Genomic DNA, 24,632 nt, shown 5'->3' on the forward strand with positions numbered 1-24,632 from the left:
GGGACAAACTACTGTCAAATGACTTGAATGAATGAAATGAATAGCTTTAAACTGTTAAGCGTGAAAATATATAATATAAAAGAACTGCTTGGTTTTGTCTTTAGTTTCACTGAAGCAGAAAATATATACAACAAAAAGGCAGAAGTAAGAAACACTTTGAAAACCATCAGAGATCAAAACATACATCAACCATGACTAATAAATACCAATCATTTCCATTTCATTGCGATGAGGTGATAGATCTTTACAAGGGAATAGTAAGCTGGACTCGAATGAAGCTGTGCCCACATCCTAATCAGCTTTAAGAACAGCACGTGAAGGCAAAAAATAAAGCAAGTACATTTCTGATTGTGCATTTTGCTCTAAAAGCATGTAGTACTGAGACAAATGAATGGGTCTTGCATGCAAATCCTCCTGTCGGGTCAAATAATGATGTGCCGACAGTTTGAAATCTAGATGGTCAGATATGTACATCAATTCATTTCCTCAACGCTCATTCAGAAACATACAAACTTAAACGTCTTCACTGTGAAGTGGAAACGATATGGGCAACACAAATTTGCATAATATGATAGTGCATAATATATGCAGGTTTTATCAACAAAACATTTTTGAAACTACTAAATTTATACCCACAATTAGTGTTGTCGTTTGGGTTCAACCAAACCGTCAGAGTACAATCAAATGGAGCTTGGTAAATTAGTTTAGGTAGTTACATCGGAGTAAACACCTACTTTATGCCTGTCCAGAATACTTCGTTGTTGTTTTTTTTCAAGCATAGATTTAGCTCTATTTATATATTACAAATGTTTCAATATTTGAAGAACAATGTGGATTTCATTTCTTAATAAAATAATTTGTCAATAAACAGATTAGAATTCTCTGAAATCTACATAGTTACAAAATGTTAATTCTCTATATAATAGGCAACGTTATCGGCGGTCACATTACAGGCCGGAAAATCTGATTTTTAATCAATAGGTAGGTTATATATAATATAAGTTCATTAGACATGAAACAGCGGCTCCTCGTGTTAACAGGCACAAACACTAAACCTTTCTTTTGTTAAATACATTGTTCTCTTTATTGCCCAAACCATGAATAAATACTAAATAGTCCTAATGCTGAAATGCTAAAGGTGAAATAATTTAACTGAAAGTGTTACTTCATAGTAATAGAATAGATTATTAAATACTTTGCAGTTGGTGCCCTTCCTCCACAGCTGAAACATAAAGATGTGCTTCACACAGGTTAATGTAGGTGGGAAACGTGAACAAGTTGCATTATTTCCACTTCTCCAGAGCACAGTGTGGCTCAGATAATATTTAGCTGGCATTCGGAGAAAAACTAAATAAATAACTCGGTAAGAATAAATAAAAAGCCATTCGAAATAATGGTCAACAGATATCATGCGATATCTGCGGCGTATAAAATAAATTAAAAGGAAATCGCTCACTTTTCTCCACCTTGTGCTGATGATCCAACACCATAAAATGGCATGAAAACAATCTTAGACTCAGAGACAGCGGGGCAGGCGTGAGACCGACCCATCTGCTCTCTGATTGGTTCTTTTTTTTTTTTTTTCACAGATAAAGTGCTAACTGAGGAGCCTCTGGGGGATTTGTGTACCGTTTTGTGGAACAGGAGTCCTTCCTCTAGCTTTGCAAACAAAGGTACAGACCACCATCTCAAGTCGAAAAAGCGACGGCCCTCCAAAAGAGGCCGTTTAAATGCTGTTTGTTAGGTGGAAATTCTCAGAAAAAAAATGCCAAATAACAACAGCGATGGTCAAAATGCATTGCTTCTGAAAGCTAGAAAAAGTCCCTGAGATACATAATCAGCATTATGACTCCCATTGGTGCCCCTTCTCATTTCATATAAATAACCTTAGCAATAATAATAATCATAATGGTAAATGTTGATGCTAATACCACCAATGTGGGTGAGAAGTTCTTCACCTTCCTGGACATTTGTACAAGTATTCAAAAAAATCAGTCGGCCAGACTTGTTTTTGAACTGAAATGTTAGCTGCCACTGTGATGGCAATAATGATAATAAAGATTGTTATAATAACTTAATGCTTCGCTAACATCATAAAGGCAGATAATGCAAATATTGATATCCTGGGATTCATAAAATAAAGAAAAACAAAACAAAAATGGCATTCATTTACAATCCCATAGTTCATTTGTACAGTGATCTTACAAGAGCCCCCGTTAGACTTTTACAGACTCCATTACCGACAGCTTCATGGCGTCTTCTAGCATTTGATTGTCCGTGAAGGTGGCCGGAGGTTCTGGGACAGAATCTGACAAGCCGATCAGAGACTCCAGGAGACAAGTTCCCGGGTCGGCTGCCTGCGGAAGGCTAGGGTAAGTAGGCAACTGGAACTGAAAGAAGTTGTCCATGTGCTCGTACTCCTTCAGGGAGTTGTACAGCGAGCTCGGTCCCAGACAAGGAAAGCCGTCGAAGAACTCCAGGTCCGACTCGGACGACAGGCTCAGGTCCATGTAGCTGGCGGAGTGATCGATGGATGGCGAGGGCGTGTGAGGAACAGAGCCATTGTGAAATAGAGCGATACCTTGATTTGCGTTCTCGTCTAAGAGCTCAGACATGGCCGTGCGGCTGTTGTCCGTTTGCGACGTGCTGAGCTTGTCGTCCGCCGCGCTGAAGATGCCGTAGCCCATCGCCTCGCTCTTTTTCTGCTGGTAGTCGCAGTTGTGGTTGCGCTCCCTGACAGAACAGTCCTCATTGTCCGCGTCACTAAAGCTTAGGATTCTCGTAAGTCCATTTTCGTCGACGTCTAGAGGCGACTGCTCGCTCTGTGCGTTCCCGGTGGATTCGGAGTCGTCGCTCTGCCCTGAAGAGCTAGATGAATCGGTCATGTCGCTGCTGCAGCTGTTCTCTCCCGCAGCCACTAGCTCCGAGCTGAAGTGAAATGTGGGCGCCTCTGGCGTGGTGCTGCCCTCTGCTGGATGGCTCGGGGAATTGCAGTCTGGCTGTTTCTCAGACGGCGACTCGCTCTCCGGCGTGTGCTCCTCCAAACGCTTCTCCAGCTCCAGCTTCATGATGGTGTGGATGTAGTGGGTCTGAACTCGGCTGGAGTTGAACTCGATGCGGCCCTGCGTGTTTCCACAGCCGTCTTTAGTGCAGCCGCATGGAAAGGACGAGTGGTCCATCTGTAAAGCCAGGAAACGTTACATTAATATTAAGGAATATATAAATTATATTTTATAATACAACTACACAACGTTATAAACCAGTTTAACTTTTATAACATATCAAGTACATTTTTAAATCGACTATTCATTTTTTTTTTAAACTATTAAATATTACATGCACTACCATTCAAAAGTTTGAGGTTGGGAAGATTTTATAATATTTTCAAAAGAAGTCCCTCAAATGGCTGCATTTATTTGAACAAAAATACAGTGAAAACAGTAATATTGTGAAATTTTACCATTTAAAATAACTTGGTGACGCTTCCTTTTACAGTACAGTACTTACAGTGTACTTACCAGCTAATATAAGGCAAGTACATGGAATAGGGGTAGGTTCAGGGTTAGTACTAGTTATTACCCAGTAATTGTAGGTACTAAAATAAGTACATAGTATTTACATGGGTAACTGGACTTTAAAAGGAAGCGTTACCAATAAATTCACTATTGTAATATATATTAAAAAGTCACGTTTCTGTGATGGCTGAATTTTCATCAGCCATTAGTCCAGTCTTCAGTCATGTAATCCTTCAGAAATGTCTGAAGGATTAGGAGAGTCTCAAGGAAGTCTGTCAGGACTCAAGCGCTCACCTGACATTTGATCCCAGCCAAACTACAGCTGCAGCTCTCCGGCTCGCAGAAGCCTTGGCAGTCACATCCGCAGTCTTCTCTCGATGTACGCAGCTCATGCAGTTGACGCTTCTCCTCTTTATCGATTTTTTTCACGCCGGCGGCTTTGAGGATGGCGTGCCTTCTCTTAGATGGGTAAGGATGCAGGAAGGAGCCATCATCCAAATTCACTCCGCTGAGGTCGATTTCATCCTCAGGGATGTCATCGACAGTCAACCTTTCAGCCTCTTCGGACACTTGGGTACCATTTTTGGTAAGCTGCAACAGGAAAAACATATTTACATGATTATGATGATGTTTGGATTTAAATACTGCTTGTTTGACCTTAATGTGGGGAAAAAAAAGTTACCTTTAGCTTAAGAGCTTCCAGTTTCTCCTCCCTCATTCGGTTTTTGAGTTTCTCTTTCCGTAGGTGGCGCTGTGCTATGGCAAACTCGGCTAACGTGTAGCGGCGCTGTGCGCTGTGTCTCTGCACCATGCCAAGGGTGCAACCTCCCCGGCTGGGCACGCTGGTGAAGCCCTGGCAGCGAGGGAAGAAGAACACCGTAACCTGGTCAAACTGGACGTTGCCTCGCCGTGTGCGCTTGGCTTTCTTCAGGATAGATGTGGCTGGAAAAAAGAAGGACAGAAAGAAAGAGAGGATATATATAAAATGTTCCAGCTTGTGGTGGACTAGAAAAGAAAACATTAAGTGGAAAACAGCGGGTGAAACATTCACAGGAATTTATGCTTGGAATTCCTTAAATGAAAATTAAGAGCACATGGCTGAGACAGTGGTGGAAAAAAATGAAAGTTCTGTTCCCAGTGTCTCATTGGGGAGTATTTGAGTAGGAAGTGTGCCAAGCCTAATGGGAAGACTTGGAGTCTCTTGTGTAAACATCAAGATCACATTAACATTATTGTTGCGAGTGTACTACATCACCACTAGATGGCAGTCCACACCAAGCAAATCAGCATATTGCAAATGCCAGAGCTACAATTATTTCTCTTTACCAAAAAAAAAAAAAAAGAATAATAATAATAATAATACGCAGAATTTGTCATATATACGTTTCACCAATCAACAACAGAACAGATGTGCCAATAGTTTTCGATCTAATCCAGTCACATGCAAAGACAACTGTGTCTGACAAACAATCCACCCAGGAATTTCCCCTTGGCGCTGAAATGTTCAGGAGGAGCAAAGCGTCCAAAATCACAACCCAGTGGCTGGATAATCTGGAGGTTTGAGGTTTCTGGAAGTGGAGAGGGTACTCAAGACACTTGCTTTTTAATAAAATACACTCCATCTTTATATAAGACAGGCCATCTGTCCACACTTTCCTTGCTAATTATTCCTACAACCAGTCGAAAATCAGTCAATGTCAGTGGTCGAAGCATTTCAAAGGGAAGGATTTCCTCTTGAAACAAGAACACCATATTGTTTAAATTGTAAATTCCATATCCTTTGCACAAGAATATTTAATGTCGAACTGTTACACTCTGTGAAAGAGAAGCTCGTTTTCCCTCGGGGCCAGAAGCTGACTGATTGTTATCTGAAGGGAATGGAGGGGATGGATCTCACTGTCCCCCACAGCTGGTTTATATTAGACTTGCAGTGGTGGGAACTCAAACTCACACAAGCCTATCTAGAAGCCTGTGCAAATATGTTTTGCTCATCTAACAAAAAAGATCTGATGGACAAGTCTAAAAGTACAGTGTGGTCTCACATGAACCTGGTAGGTGGCAGCACCTCAGAAACACAATGACATGTTTAAAGAACAGAGCAGCTTTATGCATTATCCAATTGATATTGGTGATGTAATGAATTAGAGTAAACAAGCTCCTAGATCAAGACTAATCACCAGATCTAATATGTTGAAATTGATAATATATGGATGTTAGTCAGGGTAGACGGCATGTTTTATTTTAAGTGAATGAAAAGTAGGCGGTGAGGAATAGTCAAGAGCGTTCAGTGGTTTGTACTGTTAAGTGTGTTGGTGCCAATCATTATGCAACTCTAAAAACGCATCCAAAAAAACATGGATTGTGAATATATTAATCACACACAAGCTACTGAACAGACTGTACACTACTGTTCAAAAGTTTAGGGTTAGTGAGATATTTTTTCTGTTCTTCTCAACTATATATTCATCACACCAAAACTGCTTTGAGCATTGATGATGAAAAAAAAAAAATCTTTAAAAGCACCAATTCAACATATTAGAATGATTTCTGAAGGATGTGACACTGAATAATGATGCTGAAAAATCAAGTAATAATTTACATTTTAAAATATATATTAAAACATAATTTTAATAATAATTTGAATTAACAAAATTTCACATTACTACTGTTTTTACTGTATTTTTAACAAATAATTGCAGCCTTGCAGTACAAAAACAAAAATCTTGCTCTCCATTTGAACGCTATTTTATGTCTGCCGCTCGTGGCTTGGTTTCAATTCACATTAAATTAAATATGCCGTCTAACCTGACTGAGCTCTATTCTCTGACTTTGTTTCATAAACACAAGCAGACAGCCATATCGTTTCCCTTCCTCTTCTCTTCATGCCTGTCTTCCTGCTCCGTGCCCCTTCGGTCTTTCTCAGCACCTGTTCTGGGTTCGTGCCCGGTGCTCAGACAAAGCTTTGCGTTCATTCTGCCTCCGTCACATGGCACACTCTCTGGCTTCCTGCCCAGCCATCCTGGGAAACTCACAACTGTTTGCTTTCCCTTCCCTGACTCACCCCAAAAACCTGGATGAACGGCCTGCAGGAGGTGACCAGGTGAATGTGGCATGCATCAAAAACTAATTAGCTGCATCCATGCAATTAATCCTGTATCTCAATAACACCTTATCAGGTAGGACACAGAATGGCTGAGATAAGCCCTGCAGACCTTATGCATGAATAAATAGCCAAGGAAATGGAAGTTTGACCATCCAACCTAATCAGAGAATAGATGATTCGATCAAGGGGAAACTCACTGTTTAAGGACGTTGCAGGGGAGCTGGGGTTGCTGGGGGTCGAATCCAGGGTGTCGGAGTAGCAGCTCTCCCCATCCGAGTCCCATTCGGAGTAGGCGGAGGAGGAGAGAGAGGAAGGGGAGGAGGAAGAGTAGCATGGGTCCTCCTCTACCTCCTCGTACTTCCTCTTGAGAACCCCGCTCATGGCGCTAGCGTTTGGTGATCTGTGGGAAACATAAGACAAAAGCATTATAGGAGGGATGCGTCGACACTAATTTAAAAATGGTGTTTTCATTTAAAAATTAACTCCATTCACACTAGCATATTCCAAAACATTCAAAGTTTGACCTAATAAAAGCTCACCAAGATGATGCCAAGAGACCGGACAAAGTTCTCACACTATTCTTATGGCACGATCATTTTATTAGCAAAATATCTCACAATTTACTGGTGCATCCGTGTCACACTCAATCGCTTGTTCAATTTCATGTTTGGTTTAAAAATCAATTGCCCTCATGTTCTTGCAAATAAATGCTCTCATCTTTGCAAGAATGTCAAATAAAGATTGTACAAAGTAGCATTTATCTTAAGTAACAATGTGAAAGTGAAAATCACATACTGGTAAAGTATGTCACATGACTAAACGTGTCATCGTTACTTCAAAAATACTTCACAGTCCACAGGCCAAAATCCAGAGAAAAAAAAAATGCAATTTCTAGAGTATTAGTGCAGACGTAACCAAAGGGGCAAACATTAAAGTTGCAATTTCAAGCAATCTGGCTTCCAGCTAATTTGGTTTGCTATTAATTGCATCGATATCGCAAGAAGTGCTTAGATGTTATCAGCCAGTGTAGTGTTCATATTGTCCTAATAGCAGTTAAACGTCCAGTGAGGTTTTTAAATACAGGCTATGAGCATTACACTCCAAACAAGCAGCTGACGGCGCTTTATGCTGCCTCTGAGCGGCCAGGAAAACAGGAAGTAATCAATCACGTCCCTCCAGCGCAAGTCAACAATTACCAGACCCTTCACCCACTTCCAAATACAATCGCATAGACAAATACATTGATTAGGACGGGGGTTGATTACATAGCCACATTAGTGAGGAGGGTAAATTTCGGTTACCCCTCTCAAAAAGCACACATCACTGAGCCAGTAGCGGCAATTACACTTTACACAGCTGCTAAATGCATTTTATGAGACTCCGTAGTAAATGTGTGTACAGCTTGGCACAGTAAACGTGTTTATGTAAGACTAGGCTGCATTTGTCGCTGCTCCCGTGGAGAGGTTGCTTATTGGGCAATAAAAGCAATCAATCCTTTGGCAGGAAGAGTCTAGCCGGTGCCCATCAGCTTTTAAGGGTCAGAGCTGGTGCAGTGCAGCGCCGTTTACACAAAACCATAATTTGATACTGGAGGCTATGGACTCGTTTGTTTCTCCGCCCTGAGATAAACCTCGGTGAGCCAGTTCACCTCAGGCTCGGCCTCTCGCTGCACTCCACAGCTCAGACACATTCGTGCTGAAACAGGCAGAATGGAAGGAAGGAAGTGGGTAGGAAAAGGTTTGATTTAGCGTTTGCTTTTACTGCTGCTTGAGCTGAGCGGAAGAAAAAAATAAATAAAAAATATTCAAATTGTGATAGCCAGTCATCTTAAGTCAGTTCTGGAGTTATATCCTTTGATAACCACACTAAAACATGGCCATTTTTCCCCATAGAAGTGAGGCAGTAAATAAGTGTTTCATAATAAGGCTTGTTCCCAGCAAGTCAGCCACTTCAGAGAAAAAGTGACAGACGGTCGTGACTGGCAGATTACACAGCTCATGATGTTGGTCTATGGTGTGTCATCGAGCCAACTGACACTTATTCATTTCTGCCATACAGAGTGTGACTAACACAATATGACTCAATAGTAGTCTGCTATTTGTCTAATAATCATTTTGACTTTAAAGTGGTTGCAGTCAACGATGCATTTGTGTAACAATACATTGACTAATGCTGTTTTATTTGGTTAATTTTCCCTCGGGATGCACAATGTAACCAAAATTAGATATTTTCTAATTATGATGGACTTTTAACTTAATTTTACTTACAATCTAACCCTACATGCGCGCATTTAATATTGACAGTTATTGTGCATGCTAATTTCCACTATTTTTACATTTAGATTACCTTTGCCATCATCTAACTCTCATTTTAAGTTATTTATTAACACTAATTTAACACAGATAAGTCTTTAGCAAATTGAGAAATGCATTTTTTTTACACAATGATGTGAAGCCTAAATGAACTCAATTGCATTTGCAGTATTAAATTGATTTTAGTTTTAAGCGTTTCATTTTTAATTTATATGAAGCACAGAAAGTGTAGATTTTTATCCTATTCTTCAGACAAGACTGTGTAGACTTTGTTTTCCCACAGGTTTCCCACCGAACTTCTCTCTCTCTGTGCATCATGTGCGCTTCACACATTAGTGCTGCCATCGTGAATGTGCCAGACGTCGGGGGTGAGTCTGTGCCGTCTGCACATTCAGCCGCGTCTCCTCGGCTGCCAAATGTCACTGCCAGGAAGCACAAGGTGAGACTTATCTGCATCTGAACCGTACAATATCTTCCATGAGTCAAACTTATCTGCTCGTGCGACACCGGCTGAAAGCAAACAATGCTTGAACCTTGAATCCAAACAGTTGGAAAGTTATGCAATAGTTTGTGGCACGTTAATACTCGGACAAAGGTTTTAAATGGACAAATGACATCGCTAACAGCTGACTTGTCTGAGAACGGTAGTACAGGCTAAGGGCATATTTTATTTTTATCGCGAACGGTGTATGTGTCCAGATCTGTCCTCATTTGCATGTAAACAGAGCCAGCACATGCAGGGAGCGTGAACCCTTACATGCTACGTCTTGATTTGAAACCTGCACAAACCTTGGCAGGAAAATCTTTTCGTTTTTATATATAAATCGCAGAGAACTTGACGCTTGATTCTCGCCACTCAAGTGGAGAAGACTGCAAAACAATGAAGAATTCATCCTCATCTGCTAATTTGACTAGTAAATTGACTCTAGATGCAATCCACTCACGTTTAGTACAAGAAACCACCTGAACACGGTATCTGGTGCTCACCACACCCTCGTTCTTATCAGAGTCTCAGACACGTTTCCCTTCACATTCAACCATCATCACTACTCTTCTACTCATTTGCCAGAGAAAAAGAGAGAATTCCCTGAGGACGACATGAATGCCTACCAAGCAGAGGAGTTTTAATGAAGGACAGGGAGGAGAGGGGGAGGACGGCACAGGAGAGATGGAGAAAGAGGGGGAGAGAGTGCAAAACCTGGGTGTTAGAAGTGGGTCATTGTCTCCTGACTGCCTGCTTGAAACCTGACACATTGATTTGTTAATCTTGCTTAACGGGCAGAAACAATGAAGACGAGCTAATCCCACTTACAAGAGAGGAGGGGATGCGGGGGCCTCAGCTGTAGGTCAATCTGGAGCTTGTCCTGTTGCACTCCAACATCAGCGGACTAGAAATACGAGCGAGAGTCTTCGCAAGTTAAAAACGAGAAGTCAAAACGCACCATCCACCCATAAATCCGCCACAGAGCAGGTCTGGATTTCACATCCAAGCAAAAGCTGTCACCGCCGAGGTATCCCAGACTTCCAGAGCAGGTGAGACGTTCGCACTGGAGCATAAATTATGCAGGACTGCCATTCCAATAAAGGCAGTGCACTGATGAGGAATTCTCAATGCTGTTGTCACCAAGGACGGCAAATATAAATCTCGCACAGAAAGCGAGAATGGCCACAAAAGCAGCTGATTGCTGAAACTGAATCTTTATCTGCTGCCTGCGGGCTCACTGCAGTTTAACGTATAGCGTGAGTTAAACAAAAAAAAGCTTCTATTAAAAAAAATACTTATTTAACTCAACGCCCTGCTTCCAAATACACTTAAAAAGAGCCAACACTGTAAAGCAGCCTGTCTGAACAGCACACGGTTAGAATCCCATCACCTTATGCCAGAGAGTCGCCTGCCCCTGCAGCTCACGGCTTCCATCCAGATAACGTAATGAGCAGCATGTACCTCATTTAAAATATCTAAAAATATACAAAAGTGTGGCTGCTAAAATCACCTGCAAGATAAATAGAATCAAAAACAGGTTCCACAATTTCACCAAAATAAAAAAAAACGTCACCCCCTGCTGGCCAGCTCCGAAGAACTGCACTCAGGGGCAGGAGGGAGCCGTGTGCTGTCCCGATCACTAGATGTTCAACTACGCCAGAGACATTCTGTTCCTGAGCTTCAACCCATGCAGAGTACACATTCATCCCAAATAGGAGTGTTCACCGATGTGGGAGGAGGGTAGCGGGCGAGAACTTTAAACATATAAATAATGCAATGTCTCCAGCCCACAGGAATTCTCATCTGGCACAGCGTCGGCGACACATTCTATCTATCCCAGATGTGTCTGTAGTCGAGACCACTATTGCCCTAGAGGAATCACCTCACAGACAAAAACATCTATAAAACACCTGATGGGGCATCACAAGTGATCAATGTTATTATGGTGGAGAAGAAGATTTGTTGAAGTATAGCTGTATGGCCTCACACTTTTACCAAAATTTGAAGTATGCAGAGAAAACAAGATTCATAAAACATCACATGTTGTGCTGCAGATTACAAGTTTACTGATATCCAAAGTTATATTTAGTATCTAAATAACTACAAAAATTCCCGTGTGGTTTTCAAACTGGGGTCCGTGAAAGGTTTGGCGAAAAAAAAAAATTAAGTAAAAATAAATGTTTGAAAAAAGAAACTAAACAAATATACCTGATTAAAATTATTACAATTATTAAAATAAGATTTAAATACATCTAGTTTAGTTTAAAAAAAAAAGTTTTTTTTTTTAAATGCTAATTTATATTTAAACTACTTTTTCACAGTCTTTAGACATGAACATATATCGCAGCCTTTTCAGTTTTAGAATGGGTTTCCTCACATGAGTATGATCATATTTGGGGGTTGGTGTCATCTAAAACTCCCTGACCTCCCTGAGATTATTAAGAGGAATAACAAAATAAGACATCTCAAAACACCCTCTGAAAGTTATTTAACAGTTCTGAGCGAATCTTTCCTCACGTTTTAAGTCAACAAGTGGAAAATATGACTGCTCCGGAAATTGCCAAAACTGAAAGGAGATATTTCCATTGAACAGGGAACAATTTGCATCAATATCCGAAATTCAAACTTCCAACACAGTGTGCAAAGTGTAGCTTCCCTGAGAAGTCATCAGCATGAATAACTTAATGGTGGCTAAACAAATATCAGCCATCTTTACCAGTCTCTCAAGGGAGAGCATGCGTGTCTAGGGTGGAGGAGCTCGGGGGTCAGCGGCTCATGTCTGGGTCGCACACTGGTACCTCACAAGCTGGGAGGAATGCTGGAGAGTGACAAAACAGATGGGATCCCTCTGCTTCTCTGTTTTTGAGACATCAGGACCACCACCTCCCCCAATACCAGTGCACAAAAGCCACACATTGAACTATAGCCCAAATAGGAACACCAGTCTGTGAGCTTAATAAAAAAAGATGACATGTTGTAGGCTAATATAGCCTACATTTGTAATGATGCCTACATCATATCGCTTAAAAAAGTGTGTATGTAAAGACTCGTATGAAAAAAGGCAAGGAAACTACCCAGACAAGGGCTGATTTCCCAGACCATGCACACGTGCAAGTTCACATCTCATCAACCCAGAAGTATAAATAATGCTTATCTTTTATGGGTCCTATTTGATCAGTTTAGCGTGCACTAACTCCAATTAAAAACAACTCACGTGAACAGTTGACCACCTCGAGATACAAACAAGACATAAAACACAATAAAAAAAACCGTACTTTGGTCAATTAAAGAATAAACGTGAGCATGTGAAATATATCAAACAAAGTCACGCGACTCGCTCAACATAAACAGCCTCAAACGAAACAGGCACAAAAACACAAAGAAGATAATAACAAGTAATACCAATATTCCGAAACACTTGGATTAAAGTTTACATACGAGCTCACGTGAATGCAATAACGTCCCTTTTCATACATTCAACCTGCTTACAGACAGGAACTGTGAATTAGTCTCTCTCACAAAAGAATCCAATGCAAATAACAAACTATGTAACAAGTTAGCAACTAACAAACCCGTGTGAAATGAGAACATTTAATTGCAGTCAGTTATTCCAATCACGCCGTGCACAACGTGTCAGTGATTGTTACCTCTTCTCTCGTGATTGACTGATGTCAATCACAGCAATCAGCGAAATAATGAAAAGCGTCTGGAGAACTTTTTTAGCTTCTGTCATATGCTATTAGGCTAATAATCAATTATTTAAGTAACAAAACAACCAGGGGACAGATTTATTGCTTTTAACAGTGACAGAATATGTGTAAAATGATTATTTACATTTGTGTATATTGATGTTTGCTAAAAGTGATTAAAAAAAAACAAATATTACATAAACATTGGTCAACAAACTGAAGTTTGGATCGGATCTAGTAAGGTCTCCCTCCCTCCCAGAATTCAGCCTCGCATGCACCCCCGGTGACGTCACGGAGGACTGGAAGAGCATATGAGGCTGAGCGCAGATCTGATTCTGCAGGCACACTATTGAAATGATGCGGTGTGGCACCTTAAGGAGTCGCTCGCGCTTCAGAAGACACACCAGCACTACAAACGTGAACGGGGAATGCACTCAACACATGAACACAGACCCAAACCAGCAATTACGGCTTATCGGATACACACACACACACACACGGTCCACTATGCTGGAATTCTGCCAATGGGTCCGATCAGAATCTCCAACAGCTGCTTATGAGAGTTATTTATTAATCAAACCCAGCCATTTAAAATCTGACAGAGAAAACGCTTATATTTAGCCTACTCCAAACAATACACATTAAACACAGCCAACACTTAAGCATCAGGGTTTAAATAATAAATCGTGTATGAGTTTATTAGTGAAATAGAACGTAGACTATACATTAATTAACATTGAAAACGCCAGAAAATGGTAAATTTTGTAAAGTTAAGTTAGTTTGTTCCATGTCATGGTACCATACATCAATTTCCCCTTCTACTTGAAATAGTTACACAACACATTTTATCTGTTTACGCCGGCCGACAAAAGAACATTGAAACTATCTGGCTGGACTCCAGCACCGAGCTTTGCCTATTAGACACATTACAAGTGCAGTGTATAGTAACAGCGCGGACCTCCGCTACTTACCAATAAGGTGTCCGATCAGCATTAGTAGGCTATACCACAATACAGAAAAATATGAAGCGGTAATAATCCAAGTGCCACGTCCGAGCGTTTATCGAGCGAGTATAGATCCCGTTGTGTTCGTGTGGCTATTGTGCGCTCGGCGTACTGAAGCAGCAGCTGAAGCTGTTCCTCTTGTCTGAGGCAGACGCTGAGCAGCGCAGTCTTTTCGTCAGTGGAAAACTCCCTCCTGGCGTGTGACGCAGGCGGTGACACTGCCCACGCGCCGCTTCCTGCCTTCCGCGCGGAGCGACACTCCTCCCGGCGCGCTTGCATCCTGACACAAAATCACTATAGTAACATGATTGAGAAAGAACCGGAACACAACTACCTGGGAAACAGTAAATCTTTCATTACCCTGTTTTGTTTTTTTTGTTTGTTTGTTTTTTTGGGTTTTTTTTTTTTTACTATGGTAACTATAGGTTCTGCCAAAATAGGCCTACCGTAGGTCGCAGTAAATTACATTTCCTTAAAACACTGTAAGAAAATGTACTTTGTTTACAACGGTTATAACTTATATACAGTATACTCATACATACCGATCAGAAATTTGGAAAATATAATGTTTTTTTAATGTTTTTGAAAGTAGTCTCTTAATCTCACCAAGGCTGGATTTTATGTGATCAAAATACTAAAAACAGTAATACTGTGAAATATTATTACAATTGAAAATAACTGGTTTCTGTTGCAAAATATTTTAATTTTTAAAATCGTTACACCAGTCTTCAGTGTCACATCCTTCAGAAATCATTGTAACATGCTGATTTGGTATATATATATATATATATATATATATATACATACATCTTACAGTGTTTTAAGGAAATTTATTTATTTATTTTAAATATATATATATATATATATATATATATATATATATATATATATACAGTACACACATATTACATACTGTATTTATATTTTATTATTTATTCAGCACTCTTTCTAGTGTCATATTGCTGAATTATAGCCAAACAAATTAACATACGCAGTTTGATGTTGTCTGTTTGGTTATTATTCATAATTTCCTGAGTCAGCCTCCACTGAATTAATGAGTCATAAGTGTTTTCCATCATTTAGTAAATCCTGTAATACTTTTGCAACATTCAGTAGAAAAACTTGTAAAACTATGCCTCATTTTTTGGTCATATCGTTGCAGACGTGCATTATTGACATGCAACAAATCTCAGACATACTGAATAAGTAATTAAATGTCCTTTTTCACATTTGGCATTTATTTAAAAAAAAAAAGTCAGGCTCGAGTTAATGGCAAGTTCAAGATGGGTCACGTGGTTTCAGGCATTTGACTGAACATTACGTCCCCTAATCCATCAGTGTCAGCCGTGTCATCATTAACTGTACACGCCTGCATGACACAGAATGATATGCAGTACATTCGTGTTTAGGTGGAGTAAACTTTCATTTTTCTAGAGAAAAAAGGAGTGCTGCCAGTGTCAACACAGGTGTAATATGCAGCCAATGTGTCTGGGTGGAGCCACTAAAGTTTGTGTACAGATTGAACATACAATCACGGATCTCATATAAGAGGGCTTCGGTTCGTGGGGTCCTGTTAAGAGCATTATCTTTCTCCATCCCAAAACTAAATACGCAGGTCTGTTGGCATGCTGAGAATCACAGGTCTGCTGGTGCTGCAATACACAAATCAAACGGTTATGCCAAGCTGTGCTCAAATCACTTCTCTAGAGCACTTTTTCAATTCATGTTGTTGTTTACAGGGGTAATTTGGTGTCCATGTTGCTAAAGGGCGTTTACTTATAATTGTTGGTGTAATTCATTACTTTTTGCACGTGTTAAGACAACAAAACCATAAGAAGTGTGTGTTAAAGTGTCTGGAATGTAGATAGTCTCTTCCTGACTAACTTGGCTGTCGCCTACATGTTTTAGACACTGTTCAGGCCAGGCGTATCTTAGTCAGACTTTTGGTACGTTGTCACTTCTCAATTCAACTCTCGCCAACAAAACCACTTATCTGTTAGTTAAAGACATAGGTTGTCTTTTGTTGAGGTCTTGCTGAAAAGCTTAAAGAAAGTAACAGAAACTCAGTGTGCTTCCAACATTAAGACATGATTGTTACATGCAATAATATTGATAAAAGATCAGAACATGAAAGAACTCATCACAAATTCCAAAAGTGGAAAATGTTGTGGGGATGAACACTGATACTCACAAATGTTTGTCTTCTCTTCCAAGAAAAGAAGTCTCGGGAGGGGGAGGGGAATGCTTTTACCAGGGCCACTGGCTCAGGCCTGCATATATTACCCACCATGTCTTTAAAAGTGTGCCAGAGACTTTACCGCAGAGGACGCCCCACATCGAGAACAATAATGGCCCTCAATGCTTACCATCTGCGGAGAGGGAAAAAAGCCATTGCTGCACGTGTTCATGGGAGCACCTCACATGAACCGACTCGTATATCACACATTACTGAGCTGGCCTCATATTCCTTAGTTAGCATACGTTAGAAAACAAGTGTATACTGAAGTCTCACATTCAGGTTTTAAAGCGAAAGTTCACCCATATGACAATTCAACTCCTTCTGGCATGTTCATAAGAGAAGTAACAATATCTGATCATTATTGAACAAATTGAGTCTGAGGTTTTTTGCGAATCTATTTCAGTTCATGAACCCATTGTAAATGATTTGTTCATCAATCAGACTGAACCATTTCTCATTGATTCAATGATTTGTCTGCAACAGTTCCAGCCCAGTGGAAGGGTTGATAATCACAGTGAATAATGACTTCAATATCAGTTTGTCCAAAGCAACAGTATCTCTTCACATGACTTGAAATATAGTACACAAGTCAAATATGACTATGGTGCTTTTTCATCTATACACTGTAAAAAAAAAAATATTTTCAAGATTTGTTATCACAACATTTTTTTCTTTTGTCAAATCAACTTAATTTATTTAGTTCATCTGATAACTCATTATTTTGAGTTTCTGATGATTAATCAATCTCCTTCATTGTATTAACTCACTTTTTCCATTTCAATCAACTTAAAATTTTAGGTTACTTATTTTTTTTAAAGTTAAACCAATAATATTTTTTTTTACAGTATAGCTCAAACAATACACTGTAAAAAAATATTGTTGGTTTAACTTAAAAGTAAGTACTGGTTGCCTTAAAATTTTAAGTTGATTGAACTCGAAAAATTGAGTTAATACAATGAAGGATATTCATTTAATCATCAGAAACTCATAAAAAATAATATGTTATCTCAACTAAATTAATTATTTAAGTTGATTTGACAAAAGAAAAATGTTATGATAACAAATCTTGAAAATATTTTTTTACAGTGTAGAGCACTGTATCGCTAGCAAAACAAAAGTATGGGTTCGAATCTGTAGGGAAAGCAACAAATGATAAAAATGTGTACCTTGAATCCAATGTAAGTTGCTTTGAATAAAAGCCTTTGAATATATTTAAAAGTTTAACATATCTAGTTTTTAATATTTTTTATTGACACTAAAGTGGAAAGGATATTTAAAAAGTCGACCTTTTGTGTTCCACAGAATAAAATCAGTCAGAACTTTCATTTTTTTGGGGGGGAACTACCCCTTTAAGTCAGTTTAAATATGAAATATCTCAGAAATGCCTTTAGAAATGAGTTTGCACAGCCAGTGGAAAAACAGTGAAAGATTCTCAGGACAAATCCTTTAAGAGAGTGTTGAGAAAGAGAGGGGTTGTCAGGAGTCAGGGTGAAGTGCAGGTTTTTTTGGGAACAGATTGATGGCCCCAGCTGTCCCTAAGGGCTGAGGAGAAACAAAGCTGGACAGCTGGTCACCTGTGACTGAGACTAGAGCTGATACTGCACTTCTGGATCTGCTATTTAGTAGGACGCCAATTATTACCCTACAGTCTTCCTGTATTCTCACCAGGATAGCAACAAGATGTGTGCTGGCAGCAGAATACAAAAAAGCGTATTATACACATCATTTTTAAAACAACTTTTGCAGAATTTTCACAGGTGAGCCGCAAATTCGACGGGTCACTAGCAGTAGCACATGTCTAATCTAAAAGTCTTAAACACAAGCTTATAAAATAAGCTTTATATAAGCAAAACTGTTACTCTTTGATTAATTAAGCATATAAATTGGAGATTAAAAAGACACCCGACTCAGAGAAGCCAAAGCTGAGTTAGACACAGGGGTTAATCTGCAGGCGGAGGAGAGCGGAGACACCCTTCCCCCAAACTCACCGCCAACCAATTATTACACAGAGCTTCTGCCTCACTCAGAGACACACGGATCCAGCCAGTGATATGACATCATCAGATGCCCATTAAAGGAGAGTTTACTTGTTTTCTCCGTCTCTCTCTCTCTCTCTCTCTCTCTCTCTAAAGACAAGCTCAGAAACGTGAAGCCTATTTTCCCTCCGGAACTCTGTCACGGGGTTCAAAGACAAAGAACTGTTTGTTAGTATTTCACATTAGAACTTTAAATCTCAGACATTGAAAGAGTTAAATCAGTGTATTGGCATCTTTTATGTGTACAACCCAATGTGAGTGCTTTATACTATTGATTTAATTAGTGACAATAAAACAACTTTTTTATATTTGTAAACTTTAAAATACCAGGTGTTCACTGATAACAATTCTTGTGCTGGTATTTTCTGGGTTGCATCTGCACCATGACTAGATACTCACTGTTTCCAATAGTCCCTTTCAGTCCCAACAAGCACTCATTATACTGACCCTGCCCTCAATGTGTATGTGTGTTTTTCTCCTCCACAGACTCTCTGTGCATGTCTTTGGCAGCTGAGAAGGAGAAAAAAAGAGAGAGAAAAAAACACTCGACTAGCTTTGTTTGCTTAGCAACATTGCGAGGCTGTAAACTAATGCCTGTCCTGGAGGGATTTTATTTACTATTGCTTACAATGATTTGCCGTTTGTTATAAACTGAGTCAATAATGATTTGCTGATTAGAGCGGGAAAGATGTCGGCTTATATTAAGAAACTAGACTCTTGTGAGTTTAATACAGGTTAGGGGATGTAACAAGTTGTGGCACGCAAAAAAAAAAAAAAAAACAGAAAGCACGTTCATTTGAACGATTAGGAACCAAATGGCAGGTTCATTTCTCATAGCTTAATGCTTCAGACAAACCTCTTTCACGCCGCAGCCCCCATCTCCACACAGGAACACAGTAGAAAGTGAACAGAGGGTCATGAATTTAAAGCTGCAAAGGTTAATGATGAGTGACAAGTGGATTAAAATGGCCGTAGATCCCAGAAAGCGTCTGACTCTGACCGACCCCCCCTACCAGCGTTAAAAAGCTTTGTAGTTTCACGACGGAGTCTGATCTCCTCGCTGATCATTCATCAATGTTCAACATCTCACTAAAAACAACAGAGTACAAGCCTATACTCTCAGTGTGTGGTCAGATGGTCTCTGTTCTCTATAGTTTTTGTAACATCAATCAACAATCCAGCCTTGTATATTTTGATACACACATGCGAGATTCCAGTTTGAAATGCAATAAGTGTAATGTGCAAAACATATATATTTTTTGTAATTAAGTCTACATTTAACATATAATGAGCAATAATTGGGGCAAAATGTAAACTCAAATTCAATAACTCACTCTACCGTACAAATGTTTGGGGTCAGTAGCAGTGATGCAGTTAAATGGTTAAAAGTGAAAGTAAAGACTTTTACATTGTTACAACCGCTTTCTATTTCAAATAGATGCTGTTATTTTGAATTTTATATTCATCAATAAAATATTCATGGCTTCCACGAAAATATTAACAGCACAAACGTTGATATGAAGATCACGTTGATCATGATTTTAACGGTAAAAGACTGTAAAAATGCTATAAAAATGCTACAGTGAAAAAATTTTAATTGGTTAACAGAACCTTACTATATACGGTAAATAACTGTAATAGATCTAATGGTACGTTTTTAAAGTGAAAATGAACAACTCATTGTATAATTTACTGCGGAAAAAAAACGTAAATTGACATTCCCACAATTCCCTGTGTGACATTTGATGTATTTTTTTGTTGAAATAACTTGTTTCTTCATAGTTTGCTTGGTCTTTTTCTAATCTTATGTGACATGTAATGTTGTTAAATGAATGTTTATTGCCTTTTTAAAATTTCATGTGTGTTACCATGATGTTTGAGCGAATGACACTCTGCACTTTCCATATATTTATATTAAGTTTCTTGTGGTAGAGCTTCATGTGAATAGCTTCCATGTGACTCTCATCACTGCAGTGATTGTTAAATATCAGTGTATAACATCAGATATTAATACTTCAATTGGTTGATAATTTAACATTATATCAGATAATAAATACAATTTATTTCTGTAAATTTTAAGTTAAGTCTGTAAAACCTTGTTACCATAAAGTCTTGCTACCGTATTTTATACGATACATTTCTGGCAATCACAGCTGCTGTTATTTTACAGTAAACTGAATAGATTTTTTTACAGTGATGGCTGCTGAATATATACACTACACTTATATACACTTATATACTATATATTCTGCACTTCAACAATGCATATTGACTGCTATACTGTTGTGTTGATGAAGCACCTGTGCAATGGCCATATCTTTAAGAGCACTCAGATAAGCCAGCAGAAGTCAATACACAGTTGAGTGTGTGTCAGCTCATGTCAGCAGGACTGCAGCACTTCCTTATTGCAGTGTTTACATGCAGCACACGTGCTCTCTTTCCTTGAGCGCTGCTGCGGCTTCATTTCAAAGAAGTCTGCTGTCAGTTGAATCACTGTACAGCTACCCCTCTGCTTGCATATTTGTTTATGAAAACTCCCCAAATAACAGGGGAGAATGATGTTAGATTTTTTTTACATGTACTCCTATTTCACAAGCAAGCCTCTGAAACTAAATATTTATTATGATCTACTGGATGAACCAGTCATGAATTACCTTAATCTGGAGACCAACATTGTATCAAATCTGTTTATGTAACTTGTGCTTTCAAGACTTTAGCTTTTCTTTTCCTCTTTCTCATAAACAAGTCTTTGTGCTTGCTCACTGCACACAGAAGGTTTTTTCCAAATAACTTTCCCAGGGCTAAATATCAGTTTCCACCTCAATAGGCGGAGATAACAGACAGTGACGGAAACCCCTTTAAGACGTCACACTCTGCCTAGAAAGGGAAACCAAACACACAGCAAAGTTTCCCGTTAAACCAGGGCACTTCCTTATTACTGAACTGACACGCTCGCGAAGCATGTTTCTCCCTTTAAATAGACTCTAAAACAACAAGCCATTCCTCTATTCCATCCTTACGTAGAAGCTGTTCAACAGGAATATTAGTTGGAATTTAGTTCTCATTTTCTGATATATTTAGCACGACTGGTGTGACTAACACAAATGACATGAATCACACCCATTCGAAAAATGAGCTAAGGCAGGGATTTCTGTTTTATTTCATTTTGATGACAATTTCCTCTTTCTTAGAATCTTGGTAGATGTGAGATATTGTAGAAGATCAGATTAAGAACTGTAAAAAGACAGACAAGAATAAACAACCAAACATTATAGTTGGGTTAAAGTTCACCCGCTGTTCCAAATCTGTATGAGTTTCATTCTTCTGTTTAACACAAAAGAAGATGTTTTGAAGAATTTTGGCAATCAAGCAGTTGACGGTAGCCATTGACTACCATAGTAGTAGAAAAAAATACTATAGAAGTCAATGGTTACCATGAATTTTCTGGTTACTGTCTGCATCTTCTTTTGTGTTAAACTGAAGAAAGAAACTCATACAGGTTTGGAACAACTCGAGGGTGAGTAAATGTTGACAAAATGTATTTTGGGTGAACTATACCTTTAATGCGGACTGGTTGTGAACAGATTTGGATCAAATAGAGATTTTAACATTTCAAATTCTGCTTATTAATGGTTCAGTAAACAATTATTTTAGCACTTTTAAGCAAAAAAAAAAAAATCTAATTTCTAGCTAAATGGCGAGATAATGATTCAATTCAAAAAAAAAATGGCAAACGGTGTGTTTACAGTCTTTTTAAAGTCCCATGTAGTCAATAATTTTATCCCTTAAAATTTATCTTTGGTCACCAAAATGACATATTTAAACGTTTGTTTATTTTTCCTTGAAAGAAATTTCTTTGTGGCTTAAAATAGCTTGAATGTAACTCTACACCCTTGATTCATTTAGTATACACGTTCTATGAATATGCAAAGTATCCCCGCTCACTCACACCAGCTCAGATGTGCAACTCTTTGATGATCACATTGATCACACCTTGACTTTAAATGCACCATAAATGCAATCCAATTATTGGTCTGAAATATATTAAACAACAATATTAAATATCATAAATATATGGTCAATATGAGCCATTCATTCAGGTTTTGAACATCACTGATCATCACTGTGTGTTTTTGATTCACTAAAAAGAATTGTCTACAAGAGTCATTGAATTGGGAATCAGTTGCACTGTGTGTTTTTGATTCACTAAAAAAAAACTGGTTCTTTGGATCATTTGATCAGAAATCAGACACAGATTGCACTATATGAGTTTGATTCACTAAAATGAACAGTTTATAAGAGCCATTCACTCAGGAATCTCAAACAATCTGTTTTTGAGTAATTTGTTCGGGAACGTGACCACACTGGTTGTGTCGTATGAGTTTGATTCACTAAAACGAACAGTTTATAAGTCATTTGTTCAGGAATTGGACAACACTGGTCGTGTTGTATGAGTTTGACTCACTAAGAAGAACTGGTTTAAACCAGTAAATTAGTTCTGGAATTGAACAGCCATGGTCGCGTTGCATGTTTTTGACGGGACTCATAACAGTCATATGTGTATCGAACTGCTGTATAAGTTCAGTAGAGTTATTGTAGAGTATTTCAGTTCTGTTCGCAGTAGGGGAAGAATTTGCAAGAACTCTTAACAGAACTGAACGTCATTTGGATCTGGTGTGTTTTTTGCAGCTAATGCTCTAAGGCATGTGCACATAAAGAAATTGACTTAAAAAAAATACACTTTGAAATGAGTAAACGGTGTGACAACTTGCCCCAGTTTCTCCTATACAACAACACTATTAGCTTTGAACAAACTTGACAACAAATACAGCTCACCAGGGGACAACTACTTTAGCTTCAATGCGCCTTAAGTTCTCTTTTTACATTAGGACTTTGGGGAATGTTTATAACACACTGTGTGTATGTGTGTGTGTAAGAGAGAGAGAGAGAGAGAGAGAGAGAGAGAGAGGAAGTGGTGAGTTTGGCAGGACCTCAGCACAGCGTTGTTACCAAGGCTACAACAACGTGCGGGCCAACCGCAGGTGCCGAAGCAACAACAGCGTTTCCCAATTAGGGACCCTGAGAGAGGCCCAATAATGAAATGTGGCCCCGGGCTGCGCTGGGTTAACTAAATGGATCCATAGTCATTTAAAGTTAACAAAAGGCTGACTCGGGAGGCATTTGAATGCTCACCCCCTTCTCCGTGTCCCACTCTCATTCATATCACAGTTAAGGATGTGGATTAATTAAGGGGGGCTGATTTAAAAATAAGGGATCCCCCCGACGGGGCAAATCCATCATTGGCCGTTAACAGTTTTCAATAAGACACCAACACCACGGCGAGATAAACCTTATACATGGGGAAGACACTGTGGCTCTCATTAAATTTTAAGCAGCAAAAAGTACACAAGTGCAGAAACTCAAACAACTACTCCCATTCTCGCAGCCAAAGTGCTTACAAATACGCTCAAACGCACTCAGACCAGCACTGCCTTCAGAGCCTGAGAAAGGAACCAAATCGTCCTGTTTGCCGAGGGCTAGTATCCACACATCCGCCTCCACAAAGACCCCATTGAAAGTGCGCCCAGGTTAAAGTGTGTTTGAAAACCCTGTTTAACAGCACAGAAAAGGAGGCACAACCCCGACTGAGAGCAGAACCAGCAGGCCTCACACTGTCAGCCTCAACACACATACTGGCTGTTGTGCTGACACTTACTTTTTTTTCTGTCTCCCTCTCCCTTCCTGGTGAACAATATGAAGGGAGGAGCAGGAGAGGAAGTAGGCTGGGTGGTGAGCGGGCGGGAGGAGCAGGCCCTCTCTTTCCCATGTGAAGGACAAGTCTGTTGGAGCGTCAGTCTGGGGCAGTGATTGTGTTCGGCGCCTGGCTGCGTCTCACAGAAGACCCCCATTAATCACTGAAGCAGATCTCTCTCGCTCTCTCTTTCTCTGCCCTTATGCAATGCACCACCTACACCCAGGACCCCACACACAGCTCAGAAGGCATGTGCGCACATTTAGCACTTCTTAATTGCAAACATAGAGGACACACGGCACTTCTCATAAAATAAGGGTCAAAACTGTTTTTGGGGTTTTTTTCTATTTGAACAACTGGCTCTAAAGGGACAGCTCACCAAAAATAACAAATTGACTTCATTTACTCCCTCTGATGTCATTCACATACAAAAGGGTTTATTTTGATAGATGTCTCAGTGTTATTTTGGTTATGTCAATAAAAGTCAATGGAGTCCAG

General features: G+C 39.3%; 1 protein-coding gene and 1 long non-coding RNA gene across 4 annotated transcripts in view; both read right to left on the reverse strand.

Annotated features, from left to right (window-relative positions):
* Positions 1-1,562: 1,562 nt before the first annotated feature.
* csrnp1b (cysteine and serine rich nuclear protein 1b) lies at positions 1,563-14,236 on the reverse strand. Of its 2 annotated transcripts, none has more exons than XM_039666930.2 (5): positions 14,075-14,236; positions 6,816-7,018; positions 4,198-4,457; positions 3,810-4,106; positions 1,563-3,179 (listed from the first exon to the last, which is right to left on the reverse strand). In XM_039666930.2, the coding sequence occupies exons 2-5, from the start codon at positions 6,997-6,999 to the stop codon at positions 2,217-2,219; spliced, it is 1,704 nt and encodes a 567-aa protein (XP_039522864.2). In that variant the 5' UTR covers positions 7,000-7,018; positions 14,075-14,236; the 3' UTR covers positions 1,563-2,216. The 2 variants fall into 2 exon arrangements, with proteins under 2 accessions (XP_039522864.2, XP_088981575.1); XM_089125449.1 differs by lacking the exon at positions 14,075-14,236 and adding an exon at positions 12,853-12,872.
* Positions 14,237-15,139: 903 nt separating this feature from the next.
* The window catches only part of LOC120476021 (uncharacterized), a 95,214-nt gene continuing 85,721 nt past the window's right edge, over positions 15,140-24,632 (reverse strand). Inside the window, exons 4-5 of one of the 2 annotated variants that reach the window (XR_005622053.2) lie at positions 16,299-16,476; positions 15,140-15,759 (exon numbers count right to left, since the gene is read on the reverse strand). This is a non-coding gene — a long non-coding RNA (uncharacterized LOC120476021). Of the gene's footprint in view, positions 16,477-24,632 lie in introns of both variants that reach the window. The other variant, XR_016149115.1, reaches the window with a different exon arrangement.

The sequence above is a fragment of the Pimephales promelas genome, chromosome 22 (assembly GCF_988280905.1).
Source record: "Pimephales promelas chromosome 22, fPimPro1.hap1.1, whole genome shotgun sequence".
Classification (NCBI taxonomy): Eukaryota; Metazoa; Chordata; class Actinopteri; order Cypriniformes; family Leuciscidae; genus Pimephales; species Pimephales promelas.